We start from the raw sequence: 18,808 nt of genomic DNA, 5'->3' as shown, positions 1-18,808 counted from the left end.
ACAACATCTTGTTGCAGTTTAACACTGTGCCCTGCATTTCATTACAGGAGATAAATATTCTATTATTCACTGTGTACAATATGAAAAAGCAGGCTTGTACACACAATCTTTTTGTTTATAAATGTCTCCTACTAAAGTTGCCTCAGTATATCCCATTTCTTCTTAAATTTAAAACTACTGTTCATCAGACCAGCTCCCATGACTAGCTGACTTTTGATACCCCACAAGTAAATACTGAACTTGTACTGTACTCAGTGCTTTGCACCAAATACAGTAAAATGAATTTTATAACATGAATGTCTCATCCAACTGAGTGATTTTAAACTTAACTTAACTAAACTAACTAACTTATTGACCTTTTTAGAAATGCCTGTAATTGTTTCTGAAGCTATTTGTATGGCTGGTTAAATTTGTTGTGTGTCTTCTGTTTGTACTTATTTTCTTCTGCTCTTCTTAGGTCTGTTTTGCAAAAGAAATCTTGATCTTAATGAGGCTACCTGATTAAATAAAGATGATAATAATAATAATAATGTAGCCTGAAACAAATGTAAATTCACTCTGATCATTAGGCAAAGCAAAGCCCCTCGTTTCATGTATTTATCATCATAATATTAGGATGAAAGCAGCTATTATATAAATTTCATGCTATTATTGAGTTGTGACCATCATCACCCACCCCTGAAAGATGCTTCAAGGTTGAAACCACACAGAATGAGCAAACACCGTGTCTCATGCACACCCCCTACCCCCCCAACACACACACACACACACACACTCAGAATACCTTGATTCCTCTCATTCCTACAATACCAGTCTCTCCCTTGGCCCCCTGATGCCCGAGCATCCCATCTTTTCCTGGTAAACCCTGGTGGAAAAAACAGAAATCAGCCCTTGTTCTGTCCACTAAAGAGAGAATATCACACACAGGAGCATGAAGACTCTGTATTTGGATGGAAGAAAACACAGACCGATTCACCAGGTATTCCAGGTTGGCCTGCTTCTCCCTGCATAGAGAAGACAAAATTACAGTAATTAGAGCAGTAAGATTATTGCCTGCACTGACTACTGACTAGCTTTCCTATAAATTATGATACTGATTTAATTACGATGATCATTCATGCACAGCGTCACTTGCCTTCTGTCCGCCAGGGCCACGGGCACCGGGGAATCCAGTGGATCCTCTTTCTCCTGGCTCTCCCCTCAGACCCTGATGAGAGCCAGGAGATATAATGGATATTGATCATTTGTGACATCAATACAGTGACATTTCATCTCGGGGTTTGGTTACTGCAATGTCACAATGTTGCTTGAATGTCATCTTTTCCTGGTTGCATTACAGTTAAGTGATTCACTTTTGAGCTAAATAACCAATCAATGCTTCAGCCTGCTTGGCCATCAGATCCAAATTGTTATAATGATTTTATATTATCCAACGATAATTAAATACTTTTAGCAATTAGTCGTTTGATAGAAAATTAATCAATTTTGATAATCCAATAATTGTTTTAGTCATTATCAAAGAAAAATGCCAAACATTTGCTGGTTTTAGTGTAGCAAATGCAACAAATTCTGTGGCTTTTTATGTTGAATATAACTTTAAATTGATGGCATTCTTCATTATTTCCTGAAATTTTATAGACCAATTATTTATCAGTTGATCAAAAAAATATTCAGCAGATGAAACAATAATATGTTTTTAATTGCAGCCCTAAAATTATAACATAAACACATTTACCTGCTCCCCTGCGGGACCCTCTTGACCCTTCACCCCTTTTTCTCCCTGCACACCTTTGGGCCCTCTGTCACCCTACAACAAAATGATAGCAACATCCACCATAAGCAAACTCAAATACCTTGTATTGTTAGAACAGATGTGAATATTTCACTTTGACGAACAGAGGCATTCACTGACTTGTTCTCCTTTGTTGCCCTTTTCTCCAGGAGGTCCTCCCACCAGCAAAGTGTCCCCCTGTGGGTGACAGTACAGCTGTAAACATCTGGTTTGACCCCAAAGCCAAAACATCAAGACATCATACTGTACTTATCTTGAAGCTGTCACTAGTAGTTTCACAACACTTTAACATTCTGTGTATTAATAAATTCCTCTTGCTCTCAACAGAATAAACCAAAACAGCAACTGTTGTCACAATATGTTGTATTTTCCTCTTCCTCCATTTTCCAAAATCATTTTGTGTCAACGTAGTCTTTACAAATGCAGTAGTAGCGGAGCTTATTAGATGTTAAAATGCACACACCTTCTCTCCTTTGTCACCTTGCAGCCCGATGTCTCCCTGACAAAAAAAAAAAAAAAAAAAAAGAGAGAGAGAGAGCATAACATTTCATTCGGGCATGTCAATTTAATTCACTGCTTTATATGAGCAAAATGCTCAGGGGACACAGCTAGCATAATGACATTAAAATGGGAAAAGGACTGGTAGTATTCACCTTCTCTCCCCGAATACCACGAATCCCTGGGGGACCCTGATGGACAAGAAGCACACACACACACACACACACACATTGTGTATTTAGCTCCGAAATGAAAAACGACCATGTTTCTAACCCTAGGCCTCAAGTTCTGCTCAACAGAACTGAAATCACAATAATGTCCTGACTCCTGAGGGTATACTTTTTGATTAATCAGTGAGCACAGGTTGATTTTTATAATACATAAAAAAATAAAGATTTTTCCCCTTCATGCTTCCATAGAAAAAAACCCATTAAGGGATCTTGAAGGCTTTGGTGAAGAAGCTCTGCAACAGTGTTCCTGAGTGATGAATAAAAAAGGAAACACTTGATACACTTACTGTCAGTCCTCTCTCCCCATCCAAGCCAGTGCGACCCTCCTCGCCCTAAGACATGACAAACAAACACCTGTGTTACTTTGCAACTATCATCCAGTGGCAGATTTATATTAAGGTGGATGTGTAGACGAGGTCTTACCCTGGATCCCGGATCTCCTCTCTCTCCTCTGGGACCTGGGACTCCAACTCCAACCTCCCCCTGCCCAAAGAAATCATATGCATGCTTTAATAAAAGCCATCAGCATGTAAGAAGATAGACAGAAATAGGTGTTGGTGTGGATAGTGACCTTGTCTCCTCTGACCCCGTTGGTACCAGGAGAGCCCTAGAAAACAAGTTATTGTTCATATAAAACACAAACTAAATATTGTGGCTCTTAGCTGAACCAATCACAGTGTAATAAAAACAGGGTCTAAACTTACTGGCTGTCCAGGAGGTCCAGCAGGACCAGGAGCTCCTACATTTCCTGCCCGGCCTGGAAAGCCTGGGGGACCCTGAAATGAGACCTCATCAGTTGAACATCATACCACAGAGATTCAGACTAAAAGCATGCAGTGCTGTGTAACCAGAGGCTCCACTGACCTTCTCCCCCGGTGGTCCAGGAGGTCCTAGTTGTCCAATTTCTCCTCTCAGACCAGCCGGTCCAGTGACACCTGACTTCCCCTGTGGCCCAGGGGGACCAGCTGGCCCAGGATGGCCTGGATCTCCCTGAAAGGAAGTCATAGTTAGATTTTGATCTGTGGCATGTCCGATAAACCACACTATCTGATCAGAGAGGTAAAACCACAGATCATCCAATTACTCACCTTTAAACCCTGAGGCCCATCCCGACCAGGAGGACCTGCAAGTCCTATGCCCTTTTCTCCCTGGAACACAAATTTTGTCACAACTGTCACATGGATTTGGTTGGATTTAGAGCTGCAGAAAAATTAAGAACAGACATGACGAACAAGCTCACCTTATCTCCTTTTGGCCCAGGAGGTCCCTGTGCCCCCTGTGTGAGAAACAAATGAGGATATGTAAGAAAAAATGTGTGTGAATTTTGCAATTTAAAAAAAAGTTGCTTTGCTCAGCTACAATTTTTCCTGCCCCTAAAATATAAGTTTGGCACTCATTATCATGCCGGTGAGGACGCGTTCCATCAGTATTGGTTTGCACTGTCAGCGGCTTGGTTGTCATTACAGTTAACATGCCTCGTTAACCTCAAGGACGACAAATAATCAAAACCTCGAGTATCAGAGGAGAATGGGCTCAATTACAGTTGACGCTTTTAGATAGAAGCTCGAGAGACTTTCATCACACAGCAATAGAAAAATGGCTGATAAGGTAAGATTCAAGGTTTGGACTGGTTTTGAGGTAAATAAGCTTCAAGTCCCACAAAAAGAAAGTTAGTTTAAATTTTGTTTGGTATCTAAAGGCATGAACCTGTATTATCATATATTACAGCACAATGCATAAGAAAAACCTTGACACTACAATGTTGAATTTGAGTGGTTACTCTTTGCATCTTTGCCGTGAAAAAATCTGCAATTTTTTGGCCGCAATTTCATACTGAACCCACACAATAATATTTATTAAGGATGTTAAATGCAAACTGTCAATTGTAACGCATTTGATTTAATGCTACATCAGATTCATGAAAACCTGAAAGAAACCAGGTACTCACAGTAAATAGAAAAACACATACGGCATTATCACCAATAATAGTTTCCACCCACGTGTGTGCAAAGACAAGCAAAATAAATCACATGTTTGTTCATATCAACCGTTAAATCTACACTAGACTTTATCTTATATTACACAGTGCTAATTGTACTGTAATGGTTACATTAAACCTTTATTAATAGATAAAAGTATTTCCTATTCTGTAACAATATGAAGACATACACAACAAAACTGCATGCAGTGTGAGAGTCCATTTAAAACCAAACATCACAGTCTACATCCAGACCACAAACAGCCAGAGGAAACTGGTTACTCACATCTTCTCCAGGCTCTCCTGGTTCACCATCCACTGCCTAATATGACAACAGATGTAAAGATGACTGCTGTTAGCTAGGTGAGCATCTTATAATGTTAACATACATGTAGCTCTGCAGGAAAATCATACTCACTCTTTCTCCTTTGTTGCCAGCAGCACCTTTGTCTCCCCTGACACCCTGAATGACAGCAGTGACCAAAAGGTTTCATGAAAAAGCAGTTAACATTTTCACAGTGTCTTTCGTCACTGACTGAGAGCAGGTTTGGTCCGACTCACCTTTTCGCCAGGTGGACCTCTCTCGCCTGCTATGCCTGGCAGTGTTTGACCGGGAAGACCCTGAATCAATCATAACCAGGAAAATACTGTCATCTCTGCTGTAACATCTAGCTTCTCTGTTCTGCTTCATCCTGTATAATTTTAAGTCTTTCATTTCTGAACTAAGCTGCATTAATTGAATATAGTGTGCGTCTGTATTCAGTATGTAACTTGCTAGGCGGAAGTAAGTCAGCTAAAATGGAAAAAAAGTTCATCTAGCTCTTTCCATATTATTGACAATAACAGTGACTCACCCTCTCTCCTTTGGGTCCCTGAGGTCCAGCGACAGCCTGTGAGAGAGCAGAAAAATGCAGAAAATAATAGTTATTACCTGTGCAGCATAGTATAAGTCCTTTTTCAAGAAAAGATGTAAAAGCCTTGGCATTCATCAAGCGTCATATCAGCCCAATCATTAGCTTTTCCCTCTCTCAGAGATTAAGAGCCTTAACATCTTCAGCAAGGACATTCAACAAATGCGCAACTCCCATTGTTTCACCATCGCACTTGACCGGAGTGAAAGTGTTTGAACACTGAAGCTTTTCTTTCCTTTTTCAACTCGGGAGTAGGCAATGTCTTACAATGACTTGTTTAAAAGATGCAAGTATAGTGTTCATAATATGTCTATTCAATTGTACTTGACAATATTTGAAAAAAACGTTAGGCTGTGATTCAAGGAACAATCTGCTCTACTCTTGATATTGTTGCTCAGGAGTTTTGTGATCCAGTGCGAGATCTTTTTTGGTGACAGAATGACAACTTCCAGAAAAGTTTTCTTTTCTTGGGCAAAAAGGGATGAATGATGCAAAATGACTCTTGGACTCTATAGGGTGAACACCAAAAACTGCTTGCAGCTGTATTATAAAGTTTTAATACGTTCGTTATAAAAGTCCGTTACATCTGTGATGCTGGAAAATGTGATTGCACTTAATCTTTGTTTGTGTGTGTGAGTATGTGTGTTTGTGTGTGTGTGTGAGAACAAATGGTGTAGCTGCTGAGCAGATGGACAAGTGTTGCCTGGTTATTTATCAAACTGGTGAACTCAGTGACAGTGTCACAGTGGCTCTGTCCAAGGTGCTGATCCTGAGGCTGTCGCTGTTCGAGACACTTGTCTCGATTTGTGTCAACATTACAAACAGCAGGAGTACTGAGTGCCTGATAAGCAAGCTCCAACTTTGTGTCTTTTTATCCACACACCTTTCACTAGCGGAAAAAAGACTACAACACTGGCAACTAGAAGCTCCAGGCAAGGATGAGTTTAAAAACACAGGCAGGATATGATGAGAGAAAATTCATGACAATATGCTCTGTTCACTACTTTGGTGGTGAACAATATCAGCATCAGTATTTGTCCAATAGTAGCCAAAAACAGTGAATTAGATATTAACAAACAAAGATAAGTTACAATCTGATATTAACTATAAAAAATATTCCCTAAAACATAATGTAAATAATTGTAAAGCAACATTTTGTGCAACCTGCCATTAAGAAAGGCAGCATCATGTCACATGAGAGTTTCACAAGCAACGAGAGAAAAGTAGAAAAGTGGGTTGGAGCAACAAAGACAAGACAGATGGCAACAAAGCAAAGCTGATAATAGCAGGGAAAACTGTTGGATGTTTTTTTTGTTGTGGATGACTGACCCCTTCTCATGGTTGAATGACGTGTGCTTTGAATGCGTAACTGAACAGCTTGAGCCTTCCTACATGCTGCCAAACTGACATCTTATCACTGAAACAGCTGTTCATCTTCTGTACACGCAAGTCACTGAATTCTTATTGAAAGGCTCAGAAAACACTGTAGTTGTGAGTAAACACCTATTATGTGCTAATACTTGACATTATGAAGTCTGGCAGCAAACTCAATAAACTGAAATTTAGCATTGCAAAGAGCAGCATTCCAGGCTTAAAAGTTTGATGGCTCGTGGCTCACACAAAGGGAAATCTGTTGCACCAGCGTTGGAGATAATAAAGGAGATAAATGCCTAGAAAATTTGATAAAAGTGCTTGTCATGTGCCAGAAAGTTGCACATGAATGGATTGATGATACTTTACTACCACTTTAATACAAGTTTATGTCATAAAAAGAAAGGAATGAAAAGAAATGAAAAAGTTGATGTGATATGAAAGTGACGAGCCCTGCAAAGAGAAAGTTATACATGTTTATGACCTTCTCTGTCATTTTTACTCTCACTGAGCTCAAATTAGGCTTAATTGAGATCCTCATTGACAGAATTGGCACTGGTCAGGCCAAGCCAATCTCTTGTAACAGATGTCTGCAGTCATTCAAATACAGACATCTGTAGGTAGGCAGTGAGAGAAGAAGTACTGAGATCCTTTATTTCAGTAAAAGTACCAATACAGCAATGTAAAAATACTCTAGTAAAAGTCCTGCATGAAAAATCCTACTTAAGTAAAAGTAGATAAGTATTATCAGCTGGATGTAGTTAAAGTATTGCAATAAAAGTAGTTGTTTTGTCCCAATGACTGATATATTATTATATATGACATCATTAGATTATTAATACTGAAGCATCAGTGTGTAAGCAGCATGTTACTGTTGTAGCTGCTGGAGGTGGAGCTGGTTTGAACTACTTCATATACAGTTAGCTAGTTTAGTCCAGTGGTTCCCAACCTAGGGGTCAGGCCCCTCTAAAGGGTCACCAGATAAATCTGAGGGGTCGTGAGATGATTAATGGGAGAGGAAAGAAGAAAAAACAAACAAGCAAATCGTTTTTTTTAATTTTTGGACTTTTTCTCTAATCTTTTATTTTTGGTGAAATATTGGATCATCTGAACATTTATTGAAATGAAACCATGTCAGAAGTTGAGAGGGAAAAATCACTATTTGGTGGAGCTGTTAACAACTCGAAGACATCTGAAATGTGACTCTGACTTCACACTGCTTTTTATAAGATGTCAAAAGCCAAAAAGGTTGAAAACTACTGGTTCAACTTTAACACTGTGTTGTATTTTAAAAGCTTGTTACATTATCCAAATCTTCATCTGAAAAGTAACTAAAGCTGTCAAATAGTAGAGAGTACAATATTTCCCTCTGAAATGTAGTGGAGTGGAAGCATAAAGTAGCATAAAATGTAACTACTCAAGTAAAGTACAAGTACCTCAAACTTGTTCTTAAGTACAGTACTTGAGTAAATGTACTTAAATACTTTCCACCACAGGAGGCAGGAAATAATTTTCAGGTGTCAAAGGAAAGGTGGTTTCCATTAGAAGGCCGAGCAGCACTGAGAAACATGGTTAAGTGGAGGAGATGCCTAATGCACAAGCAGGTAAACAGCCTACCAAAGTATCTTTTGGACCTAAGATACCTTATAGATCAAACTGATTATACTGTTATACACAGTAGAACTCTTTTGTGCTGGTTGTGACAGACTACACCAGACAACATCTTGAACTGGCACAACACATTATATCTTTCAAGAGTCCTTGTTACATCGAAGCATAGAGTGCAAAATGAGATTCTGACCAGCCAGAGATATTGTTTCCATCTTATCCACTCTAAAATATATATGAATTTCAGGGCACAAAATTATCCAGAGCAGCTTCTGCCACTTTCACACTCACAGTCTAGTGGGATGCTTTAATAGAAAACACAAGGCAATTATCCCTAAATTTATGCAAGGATTTAGCTGAAATTCACATTAATGGTTGGCTTGACTGTTATTTTTAGAGTGGGAGGCACTACAGGCCTCCACTGGGCTTTCCCCCATTATGCCGCAAAATAAACTCCAGGACTGAACTGCATCAGATAATAGACCTTTGAGGATAGAATGATTAAATATTTTAGTTTCAGACATGTGAAAACACCTTTTACTGGGTCTGAGAATTTGCTCTTTGAATGTCAATCAATAACGGTTGAATAACAGAGAAATCCCACTGAGACAAACGCAGAGGAAGATTCTGGCATTACTGCCTAATTTCCAAAAACCCTGATAGCAGAAGAGGCTGTTTTACCACAGATTTTTGGAGGTATGCGTAGGAGAGGTACATAGCCAACATCATCGTTTACATAAGCAGAGGGAATAAATGTCATTCAGACAGAAATGCAAGCATGTCCACAGTTATCGGCTGTACCTCCATCTTAGCATAACTGTATGTGATTGTCTTTGACTATTTGGTATGTGGAACACAATTTCCTAGACAATTTAACACCCAGAACCACTCAGAGATATGAGAGTTAAAATATCAAAGTTTATAGTGACGGCTAGCAGAAGCATATAACCCACAAACAGTGGTGCTCCTGGCCAACTTGAAGAAGTGTACAAATTGCAGGGGGTGTATCTGGAGCACCATTTAGGGCACAGGCAGCCCCAGGTGGACAAACAACAGCAGCCCGAGCATGGCCCCTGAAGGAGGACTTGGAATCTGGACCACCAAGTGTTATATATCAGATTAAAACTCTTGCAGTGGGAAGCTAATAATAGCACTACAGAAATGTTTTTTATTACTTCAGGCAGCAAATCATTCTGTAGCTGGGATCACACCCAATAAAAGCAACTGCAAAACCAATTTCATTGACTGTCCTTTTAGCCAGAGGCTGAATGGTAGATACAGCATGTTCTCACCTTCCCTGGAGGACCGCTGTCTCCCTGCTCCCCCTTTAAGCCCGGCTGGCCCGGAGGTCCAGCAATGCCCTGAGGAACAAATTACAAAATGATGACACTGAGAAGGACTTGATAAAAACAGCACAGTGCACACTACAGATACACAGTCAACAACATGGCACAAACACTTGCACATGCTGAGACACACACCTGCTTCCCTGATAATCCATGTGTTCCCTCTTTGCCAGGCACCCCATCTCTTCCAGGGACCCCAGGTTTACCTGCTTCACCCTGAGGAGTGGCACACAGAGCAGTAATTTTTGTAAAAAAAAAAAAAAAAGAGTTTATTAAGAAGTTTGCATGTTATGTATAAAAACCTGGGCATCTATCTTCAGTTTACCTATATAGCCAAGAATAGCCAAGATTTCACACAATGCCCAAAAACAGGAAAAGATTTTTTCATAGAGCCTTAAAGAAATGTATTTTGTTTTATATGTTTGATGTCAGATTTTTTTTTTGCTCATAAAATCTTCTCTATAGTATATTATAATGTATATATATATATATATATATATATATATGTATATAATCTATATTATAATCTTAACTTCTTATTTTAATATATTTATTACATATATATAATAGCGAGAGCCTACGGTTGGCAGTGCAACCAAAAGAAGTTGTTTTTCAGCTGAGGGAACAACTACTTGTATATTCTGTAAGCTGCTTTTTCAAATTATGAACACAAAACCTAGCTGAAGCAGCCATTTATCAAGGAACGCTTGGTACACCTTTTCTTAGCATTATTATTTAATTACCTTCCCATTTTCACTTATAACTGAAAGGCCTCAGGCCCAAAACAAACAAAACAAATCTTCAATTTTATATTTCCTCAGTGTGTTTCCACAGTGCAACAACAGATCAGGACTGCATACTCACCACCTGCCCTGGCAGTCCCGGAGGGCCCTGTGGACCCTGCAGGGAGAAATAAATACATTGGTATGAAGCAACACAATATGATGCACACCATGAGATTTTCAATGAATTTCATGAGAAAACATGAAAGTATTTTTTTCCCTGAGGAGAAGCTGTGATTTATGGGAATACTTACAACAGCTCCTGGAGGACCTGATGGTCCTGGTAGACCTGTGCTCCCTTGGGCACCAGGAGGACCCTGCAGAGAGGAGAAACAAACTCACACACTGCAGATCTGTTATACAACTCCACTGTCTAGATTGTTATGTGACTGGGACAATGAAATATCAAGATGTTGTTTTGTCTAAAAATATGTTAAATATCATTGCAGCAGCTTTACCTTGACGCCAACACCTGCCTCTCCTTGATTACCCTGCGAAAAACAAACTTTTCATGAGTTTGGTCAGGAAGTAATAAACAAAAGAACTTCAGTGCTCATACAATAACAGCGACATATTAAAAATGCAGTGAACTCACCTTCACACCCGGTGAACCTGGAAGCCCATTGGGACCCATGGGGCCCTGATTAAAAAAAATATTATCAACATATGAACTGCTGCTGGTAATAAGAGTCTGTGAATGTGAAGGTATAATATGTGTGATACTTACAGTTGGCCCCCTTATGCCAGGCTCTCCTGGGTTTCCCTAGAGGCAAAATACAAGTCATACATACAGTACGTGCACATCATAAGATACTTAATAGTAACTACACATAAAACACAGGCTACTTTTACAAATAAGTCAGCATTTTGGAAAAAGTTTATTTGCTTTCTTTCTGAGAGTTAGATGAGAAGTTCAATACCAATCTTGTATTTTGTCATTAAATGCTGTCATTAAATGTATTTTGTCATTAAATGCTGCGTGACCTATGTCAGTAGCTGATTGCTTTGCAAACTCATGGTCACAACAAGATTCCAGGAAGTCTCACATTTGCTTTTACACTTTAGATTTTTTAAGTATTATAGAAAACTACAAAGTATAAATTAGTGAGCTTTAGTGGTGGATTTTGTTACCTTTGGGCAGAGCCTGGCTAGTTGTTTCCCCCTGTTTCCGGTATTTATGCTATTTGGCTGCTCTTCATGACTGGATTAACCGCTAGTGGGGCCCCTGTTGACTCGCCCTAAACATGGTAGTACTTTAGAGCTGACATGATTATTTGATTAGGCAACATTTTTTTATTATTATTTATTATTTTATTTATTATGATTCATTATTTTATTCATTTTAAAAGCAAAAATGCAAAAGATTTACAAGAACTGACTTCTCAAATGTGAATATTTGTTAATTTTCCCAGTTTTCCATGATAGTTTTTGACTGTTCATCAGACAAAACAAGTTATCTGAATATGTTAACTTGGGTTTTAGGGAATAATGAATTGCATTCTTCACTTTTTTTTTTGACATTTTATACACCAAACAATCAATTGATCACTGAAGAAAATAACTGTCAGACCAACTTATAATGAAAATAATTGTTGATTGCAGCCTTACAGACACACATGAGAGTTGTATCAGTCTTCTCATCTAACTTTCTGCAAGAAAGCGAATACATATATTTCCCAAAATGTCAAATTATTCCCTTAAGAACCATATTTATGTATTAATATGTTTATACAAATTGAGCACTTAAAATGTTTATGTACATTTACATTCACATGTAAGTACTCAATATTGGTAAACATAAATAATACACACACATGTCACTGACTGACAGGAGTGTCTCTCTATGAGACAAACACATGAACATCTGACTGATTCATGACAACAGGTAGGACAATACAAACACAGAGGATGAACAATGTCAACAATAGTACACACATGGTGAGCTCTGAAAAAACAGTGCTGTGAGAGGAATAAGCAACCAAAAGGCAGCAGGCACAGCTGCATGCATGATAAGCAGACTCAAGCGACAACACAGTAATTTTTGGAGTGCACCCAGTTTAGTATTCCCCCCCACGACTGTACAATGGATCCTGGCGCAAGCTTCAACTCGGGATGTTGGCTGACTTCCTTTCATCTCCTCCAACAAATCTTTGGTGTTTTACACGTTTAAGAATTCAACTTCAAAATTAAACTCTTGAGTTTGACACAGGTGCTTTGGGGACAGGTGGTCTTCATTAATATTTCATGAGGAACCCATCATGGTTTGACTCTTATCCCAGCTCCCAGATGGATGTTTCCAATACAAATGAGTTAAGATTAAAGTGGTTAAATATGCCTGGGAGGTACATGACGGCGTGTGCATTCTGATGATAGGTTGTTCTAGTCTCCTGTTGTTAAATGCGGATACAGTTTTCCAGCTACTTGTTGTCTAAGCCAAAGCCTACTGGCTTCTCATCAGCTTTGGTCCACCCCCCTCTTCTCCCACTTGTGTCCCGATACCACAGTGACAGAATATGCCAGTATGCCAGCCAGCAGCAGAAAACCTACCGGTCTGCCTAGAACTCCTGGGAACCCAGGCAAGCCCTGGAGAGGATGAAAGACAGAAGAAGGTGGATGACAGGAGGGAGGGGGGACAGGTGGGTAGGGAACAGTGTCGGAAGAGGGGAAACAAACAACACAGAAAAGGAAGTGGACAGAGATGACACACATATGAGGTGAGAGAGGAAGTTAGAGAGTGAGGTGTCAGCCACACAGCTGCAAAAGCTTGCTGTCTAAGATCTCTGAAGCCTCAGCCCAAGGAGGGGAAAAGAGAGCTCCATTGGCTTAGTGCTTGCAGCCAACCTAGTCACTAAACTCTGCAGTTCAAGCCTGAGAGAAGGCCCCTTTGCTGTGTTACTGGTTACTCACAGGTTGGCCTCGAGGACCAGCAGGCCCTGTCAGACCCTGCCCCGACATGGAGGGAAGGAAAACAAAAATTGTGAGGAAGCACTTTAACATCTCTCCTCTCCTTACATTTACTCCCACATCCACACAAGCAGTCATGGCTGACTTATATAATTTGACCAGCAGTGTGTTTGGGCTTTTAGTGATCACTGTGAATGGTACAGTAAGGGGAAAGATAAAACCTTAATGTGTCCATTGATGGAGACTGGAATCCAGCTGGTTTCATTTTCAACAGGGAAAGCAGGTGTAGTTTGTCTTCCGTATGCATTAATACTCACATTTTCAAAAATCACAATGTTGTAAATCAATAAAAACGACATGCAGTACAGTACTATATTATCATATAGGCTTAGCTCTTTATGGTTGCTTTCATTAAAAAAATGCAACATTAAAAGAAATATTCATTACATATTTAGTGTCTCTGAACCAAAACATCATTACTATATTGTGCTCTTTGTGAAAAAAAAATTAAAATAAAATTTAAAAAATTACTTAGCTCACAACATCAGGTACTTCACTTACCGGTTTCCCCTCCTGACCAGGTTTACCTGGTTCTCCTGGTATTCCCTGAAATGACAAACCACAGAACTCACACATTGCTTCTCATTAAAAATGTCATGGCTTTTCATCACATCTTCAGAGGCTGAGCGAAAAATTACATGAGAAGACCAAAAAATGAATTTCTCATTTAACAAGTTAGTTATTACTGTATTTTCATATTCTATTTGAGATTACACCTGAGAGCCATCCCGTCCTTTTTCTCCAGGCTCTCCTCTGTCTCCTTTATCCCCACGAGGCCCCGCAAAACCCTGTACAACACATCAAAACATTATTTAGAAACATATGACATGATTTTGTGATATTTTAATTATGTGTAAATCTTACCCGGTCTCCTTTAGGTCCCAGTGGTCCTGCAACACCGGGCTCTCCCTTCTGTCCTCCAAGTCCAGGAGGACCTCTGGCCCCAGGTGTACCAATCAGTACTGATTCAGCAGATGCTCCCTACAGTATATATACAGACAAATGCCTATGAACCCCAGTCATTCTTCTATATTTGGTCAATGGTGCATCTCCACATTTTCACTGCATCAAGAATGAGAAGGCGATCACCTTTTGACCTTGTGGGCCGGCTGGTCCTGTTAGTCCGATTTTACCCTGATAAACACAAGAAATTCTCAGCTGATTATGAAAAGGCTTGCATAAAACATAAAACATTACTATGATGTTGAGGATCAAAGACAACTACGTTAATGTAACATGAGCACTCACAGCTTCTCCTTTGTCACCCTTTTCTCCTCTATCGCCCTGAAACGCAGACATACGTGATATTAGCAGAATCATGTTTAGTCCATAAGAAAAACTTTTCTTTAGATCCTTCTCTCCTCTTTACCTTATCTCCTGGTCTTCCAGCCTCCCCCAGTTCCCCAGCACGCCCAGGAAGACCTGGTATTCCTGGCTTGCCTGGCTCTCCAGCTGGACCTGCGGGTCCCTCTGGTCCTCGCTCTCCAATGGCTCTTCCTGTAGGCCCAATTGCTCCCACAGGTCCGCGCTCCCCTTGGTCCCCTTTTGATCCTCTCTCTCCTGGAAAACCACGAACACCCTGGTGCACAACAGGAAACAGAAAGAGATAATAAAATATTTTAATTATCTTAATAGACTCAGAATTAAATGCTCCATCTGAACTCGCTAATAATTTCTTACTGGGGTACTTTTTTTATATTAAGCTTCCAAGATGACTTTAGTCATACTTACATCTGCACCAGGTGGTCCTCTCGGTCCCTGTTCACCCCTGTCTCCCTTTTCACCTCTCTCTGCCTTCTGCACTGGAGGAGCCACTGATACGTGCTTCCTGTCTACAACCAACTTCAGATCAGACACCTGTGTGGAGGGCAGAAGAGGGAAATGGTTGGCACAAGCTTAACTTTCAGCCACAGGTGCTGGTCTGTGAAATGCTTTCAGATTCCATCTCAGCAGCTGGAAAATTGCTTGTAATCAGTGTCATTTGTGTCACTTTCACCTGCTGAGTCCAAAAAATGTAACGTCTGATGCACATTTTGAAATGCATTCAGACATAAATTCTGAAATATATAGTTTTACAGTGAGAGATTGAGATAGCTTTATTTTTTATCTGTAAGACTACATAAAATGAGCACACTGTCAGCACTATGTTTGATCAAAGACGCAACCTTTCAGTTACAGAACTACATCAGTCATTAGTCTTCATGCCACCTGTGTTTTTTAAATTCTTGCATTCCAAATTTTATAATGCCAATAAACCAAGAGCCAATCCCACACTGACCTTAACAACTCTGTTAATCCACTTTTACAGGAATGAGGGTATTTTTATTCTCACACTTACTGAGCTGTTTGACACAAGAAATAACAGCTGAACATGAGTTATGCATATAACTGGAAGCTGTAAATGGTGTGATGACATTTGCAATAGCAAAATGGACTAATATGACATTTTACAAAAGTCACAGGAAAATGTCCATTAGCAAGACCATTATGCCAAAAAATATTTATGTATACAAGAGTAAAATGTGAGATTAAGACTGGTTGGACTCCACAAAAGTCCACAAAAAAAACAAAAAGAAAACATTTCTTGCCATTCATAATATGACCAAGAGGACCATTTACATCTTTCAGGAAATGTGCTCCACCAACCGACGTTATCATCTTATCATGGACCAACAAGCAAAAATCTTATTCAAATGCAAATCATAATTGTGTCCACACACCTGAATACCGAGGCCAGCCAGGGCCCTCTGGACATCCTGGTGAGAGAAATACAGAGACATCATTCACCAGACATGAAGAACATTGACAATTAAGGATTCCACAAGTCACAGCTGGGTCATGACAGGTGACATGCTGACTGTCTTACCACTTCTGTTCCAGGTTTGCCTGGCGCCCCGTCTTCTCCTGGGTCCCCCTGCCAATAAAAAGATTGATATCTTTTTGTCAAATGTCAACACAAAACACACAAAACCTCAATCATGTCACACTTTTACTATGACAGGGATAGAAGCTTACTTACAACGTCACCTTTAAGACCAGGTAGTCCTCTCTCCCCCTGGCAAACAAAGTTACAAGGTCAAAAAACAGACTAAGTGGTTACTGATTTAAAAGCAATCTGAGATTAATAAGGACAACTATGACTTACTGTGGATCCCCCAATTCCTGGGATCCCGGGTATACCCTGAAGGACAGAGCAAGGACAATGATAAAAACATCAACAGATAAGACTGTGGGAGGGATGCAGTCGCATACAGAGACAGATGTAGATAAAACACACAGCATTGGTGCTACATGTGGGAGGGCAATGCTGCTGGGTATAACATGACCACACAAGAGCTAGATACATGGTAGAAAAATGATCACAGAAATATTTACTCTGCACCTTCGTTTGATGTTTCTGTAACTATCGTTTAGATAATAGTGCGCAAAAAGAAACCCAATTCTGTGAACACATAATTACATACAGAAGAACGGTTTTATTTGTATAACGATTTTGTCTTCCATCAATGCACAGTAGCCCTCGGAGGTCCATATTATTCCTCGCACACCACACTGCAGGAGAAGCAGTGATGTGCGTGCTGAACTGTAATATGCATTTTAAGAAAGTAATTAATGACAATGTCAGCATGCTGCAAAGTCATGCAAACTCACAGGGGTTCCTGGAGGCCCCTGTGGACCTGGGATTGGTGCCGTTTGAGCTCCTTTTGCATACACAACCTGAGAGAGAGAGAGACAGTGCATAGATTAGTAATGCCATACTATCTTTCCCGTCCATAATATTTTTTTAAAAACATGTTTCTACGTCAGTCGCACCTGTCCAGGAGGACCAATGCTGCCAGGTACTCCAGGAGGCCCTGTAGGACCAGGGGGGCCTACAGGCCCAACAAGGCCCCGATCTCCTTTCTGCCCGTCACGGCCCTGAAAAAACATGCGATTACGCAACTGAGACTCTCTCTATACAGGGTTACTTCCTCGTGCGCTATAGTAGAGGTTGAACTGTAAAATCAAAGCAGGTGGCCGCTGCCACCCCTCCACTGATGTTCTAGAGATAATTAATATGAATTTGCACATGAAAACAGCACTCTGACATTTGGCGCCTCTCTGGATTCCTCTCAGAAGTGGCTCCCCCTTAAAGGCTAAGCTCGATCATTAGAGGCTAGAGAAATATAGAGCTGCCTCTGAGAAGCCTATTGATTCAGCAGTGAGTGAGCATATGATGGTAAAGTCAATGTCAGAGCAAACTATAGTTGATAAATACTCACTTGAGGGACAAAGTGAAGAGGAGAAAGGAAAGGAGGAAAGCAGATGTGTAATACAATTAAGTTGAGAAAGGCAGGATCAATAAAGGAAGGAGGAGGTGAGAAAGGGCAGGTTGAGACACAGAGGATAGTGTGTCGAAACAAAGTGAGAACAAAAACACATTGGAGGAATCATGATGTAAAGGAGACTTGGCAAAACTGACATCTCGTCCAGCTGCTCCTCCTTCTCCTTTGTCACCCTGTAGATTAAAGACAGCAGTGTCAGGAAATACAGACACAATAAGCATAATATTAAAATAATATTCTATTAAGTTACTACAATAAAGACGGATTGGTCCAACCAAGCTACAGTAAATGACTGTTCTCTGTAATCATATTAACCTAAAATGGCTTTAGTCAATTTTGTTAGATGTTTTTGCTTAAGGTACAGTACATCCTGTAGAATTAAATCTGAGATGCTACATTTTCACAGCTCATTCTGCATGACAACATTGATAAAATTTTTATTTCAAAAATTTGTCAAATATATTTGTCAGACAACAAAGAAATCTTATTACTGGTTAGCTAAAATGACATTTGGTGGGAACACTCCTTGTCTAAAACTCATCCTTCAAGTGCCAGATAATTTTATAAACCATATAAACAGTCACAAACCTTTCTCCCATCTTCACCTGGCACACCATCCTCACCCTGTAAGTCAAAACAAAATGCATTACTGACTCTGCAGCAACAAACTGAATAATGGACAGCCAGTGATGTAGGAGCACTCAGATAATTCAGTGCCACCGCTTTAGAGACTCACTTGAGACAGCCATTATGCAGCAGACCCTGAAATAAATGTCTGCACTGATTTTGATCAGCACGCACCATTCACAGGAAAGAGTATGTCAAGGCCATTACCAATTAGCGAATGACAGATAGAAAAAAACGAGCACTGCTGACAAATTCCGTACTCTTGACTATTGAACTGAGAAGAATCGATATCAAAATATGCCAGTCAAGTCACTAATTGAATGTGTAAAGGGTCATATTACAGTATGTCATGGAGAGTGGATGTTATAGTATACTA

General features: G+C 39.9%; 1 protein-coding gene across 2 annotated transcripts in view; it reads right to left on the bottom strand.

Moving 5' to 3' along the window:
• Window positions 1–18,808, bottom strand: part of col7a1 (collagen, type VII, alpha 1) — a 55,406-nt gene that overhangs the window by 4,620 nt on the left and 31,978 nt on the right. Inside the window, exons 65-105 of one of the 2 annotated variants that reach the window (XM_067587428.1) lie at window positions 18,394–18,429; window positions 17,943–17,978; window positions 17,294–17,398; window positions 17,132–17,197; window positions 16,626–16,661; window positions 16,500–16,535; window positions 16,347–16,394; window positions 16,201–16,236; window positions 15,212–15,337; window positions 14,850–15,059; window positions 14,729–14,764; window positions 14,570–14,614; window positions 14,345–14,461; window positions 14,197–14,268; window positions 13,982–14,026; window positions 13,424–13,459; window positions 11,244–11,279; window positions 11,112–11,156; window positions 10,975–11,007; window positions 10,771–10,833; window positions 10,599–10,634; window positions 9,870–9,950; window positions 9,681–9,749; window positions 5,353–5,388; window positions 5,060–5,119; window positions 4,917–4,961; window positions 4,785–4,820; window positions 3,761–3,796; window positions 3,609–3,668; window positions 3,385–3,510; window positions 3,225–3,296; window positions 3,092–3,127; window positions 2,944–3,003; window positions 2,808–2,852; window positions 2,446–2,481; window positions 2,256–2,291; window positions 1,913–1,969; window positions 1,736–1,807; window positions 1,132–1,207; window positions 969–1,000; window positions 785–865 (exon numbers count right to left, since the gene is read on the bottom strand). In XM_067587428.1, the coding sequence (XP_067443529.1) occupies window positions 785–865; window positions 969–1,000; window positions 1,132–1,207; window positions 1,736–1,807; window positions 1,913–1,969; window positions 2,256–2,291; window positions 2,446–2,481; window positions 2,808–2,852; window positions 2,944–3,003; window positions 3,092–3,127; window positions 3,225–3,296; window positions 3,385–3,510; window positions 3,609–3,668; window positions 3,761–3,796; window positions 4,785–4,820; window positions 4,917–4,961; window positions 5,060–5,119; window positions 5,353–5,388; window positions 9,681–9,749; window positions 9,870–9,950; window positions 10,599–10,634; window positions 10,771–10,833; window positions 10,975–11,007; window positions 11,112–11,156; window positions 11,244–11,279; window positions 13,424–13,459; window positions 13,982–14,026; window positions 14,197–14,268; window positions 14,345–14,461; window positions 14,570–14,614; window positions 14,729–14,764; window positions 14,850–15,059; window positions 15,212–15,337; window positions 16,201–16,236; window positions 16,347–16,394; window positions 16,500–16,535; window positions 16,626–16,661; window positions 17,132–17,197; window positions 17,294–17,398; window positions 17,943–17,978; window positions 18,394–18,429 (2,451 nt within the window). Of the gene's footprint in view, window positions 1–784; window positions 866–968; window positions 1,001–1,131; window positions 1,208–1,735; window positions 1,808–1,912; window positions 1,970–2,255; window positions 2,292–2,445; window positions 2,482–2,807; window positions 2,853–2,943; window positions 3,004–3,091; window positions 3,128–3,224; window positions 3,297–3,384; window positions 3,511–3,608; window positions 3,669–3,760; window positions 3,797–4,784; window positions 4,821–4,916; window positions 4,962–5,059; window positions 5,120–5,352; window positions 5,389–9,680; window positions 9,750–9,869; window positions 9,951–10,598; window positions 10,635–10,770; window positions 10,834–10,974; window positions 11,008–11,111; window positions 11,157–11,243; window positions 11,280–13,063; window positions 13,100–13,423; window positions 13,460–13,981; window positions 14,027–14,196; window positions 14,269–14,344; window positions 14,462–14,569; window positions 14,615–14,728; window positions 14,765–14,849; window positions 15,060–15,211; window positions 15,338–16,200; window positions 16,237–16,346; window positions 16,395–16,499; window positions 16,536–16,625; window positions 16,662–17,131; window positions 17,198–17,293; window positions 17,399–17,942; window positions 17,979–18,393; window positions 18,430–18,808 lie in introns of both variants that reach the window. The other variant, XM_067587427.1, reaches the window with a different exon arrangement.

The sequence above is a fragment of the Thunnus thynnus genome, chromosome 4 (genome assembly GCF_963924715.1).
Source record: "Thunnus thynnus chromosome 4, fThuThy2.1, whole genome shotgun sequence".
Classification (NCBI taxonomy): Eukaryota; Metazoa; Chordata; class Actinopteri; order Scombriformes; family Scombridae; genus Thunnus; species Thunnus thynnus.
Note: the sequence above shows the minus strand (reverse complement) of the source record. Positions and strands in the feature narration are given on the sequence as shown.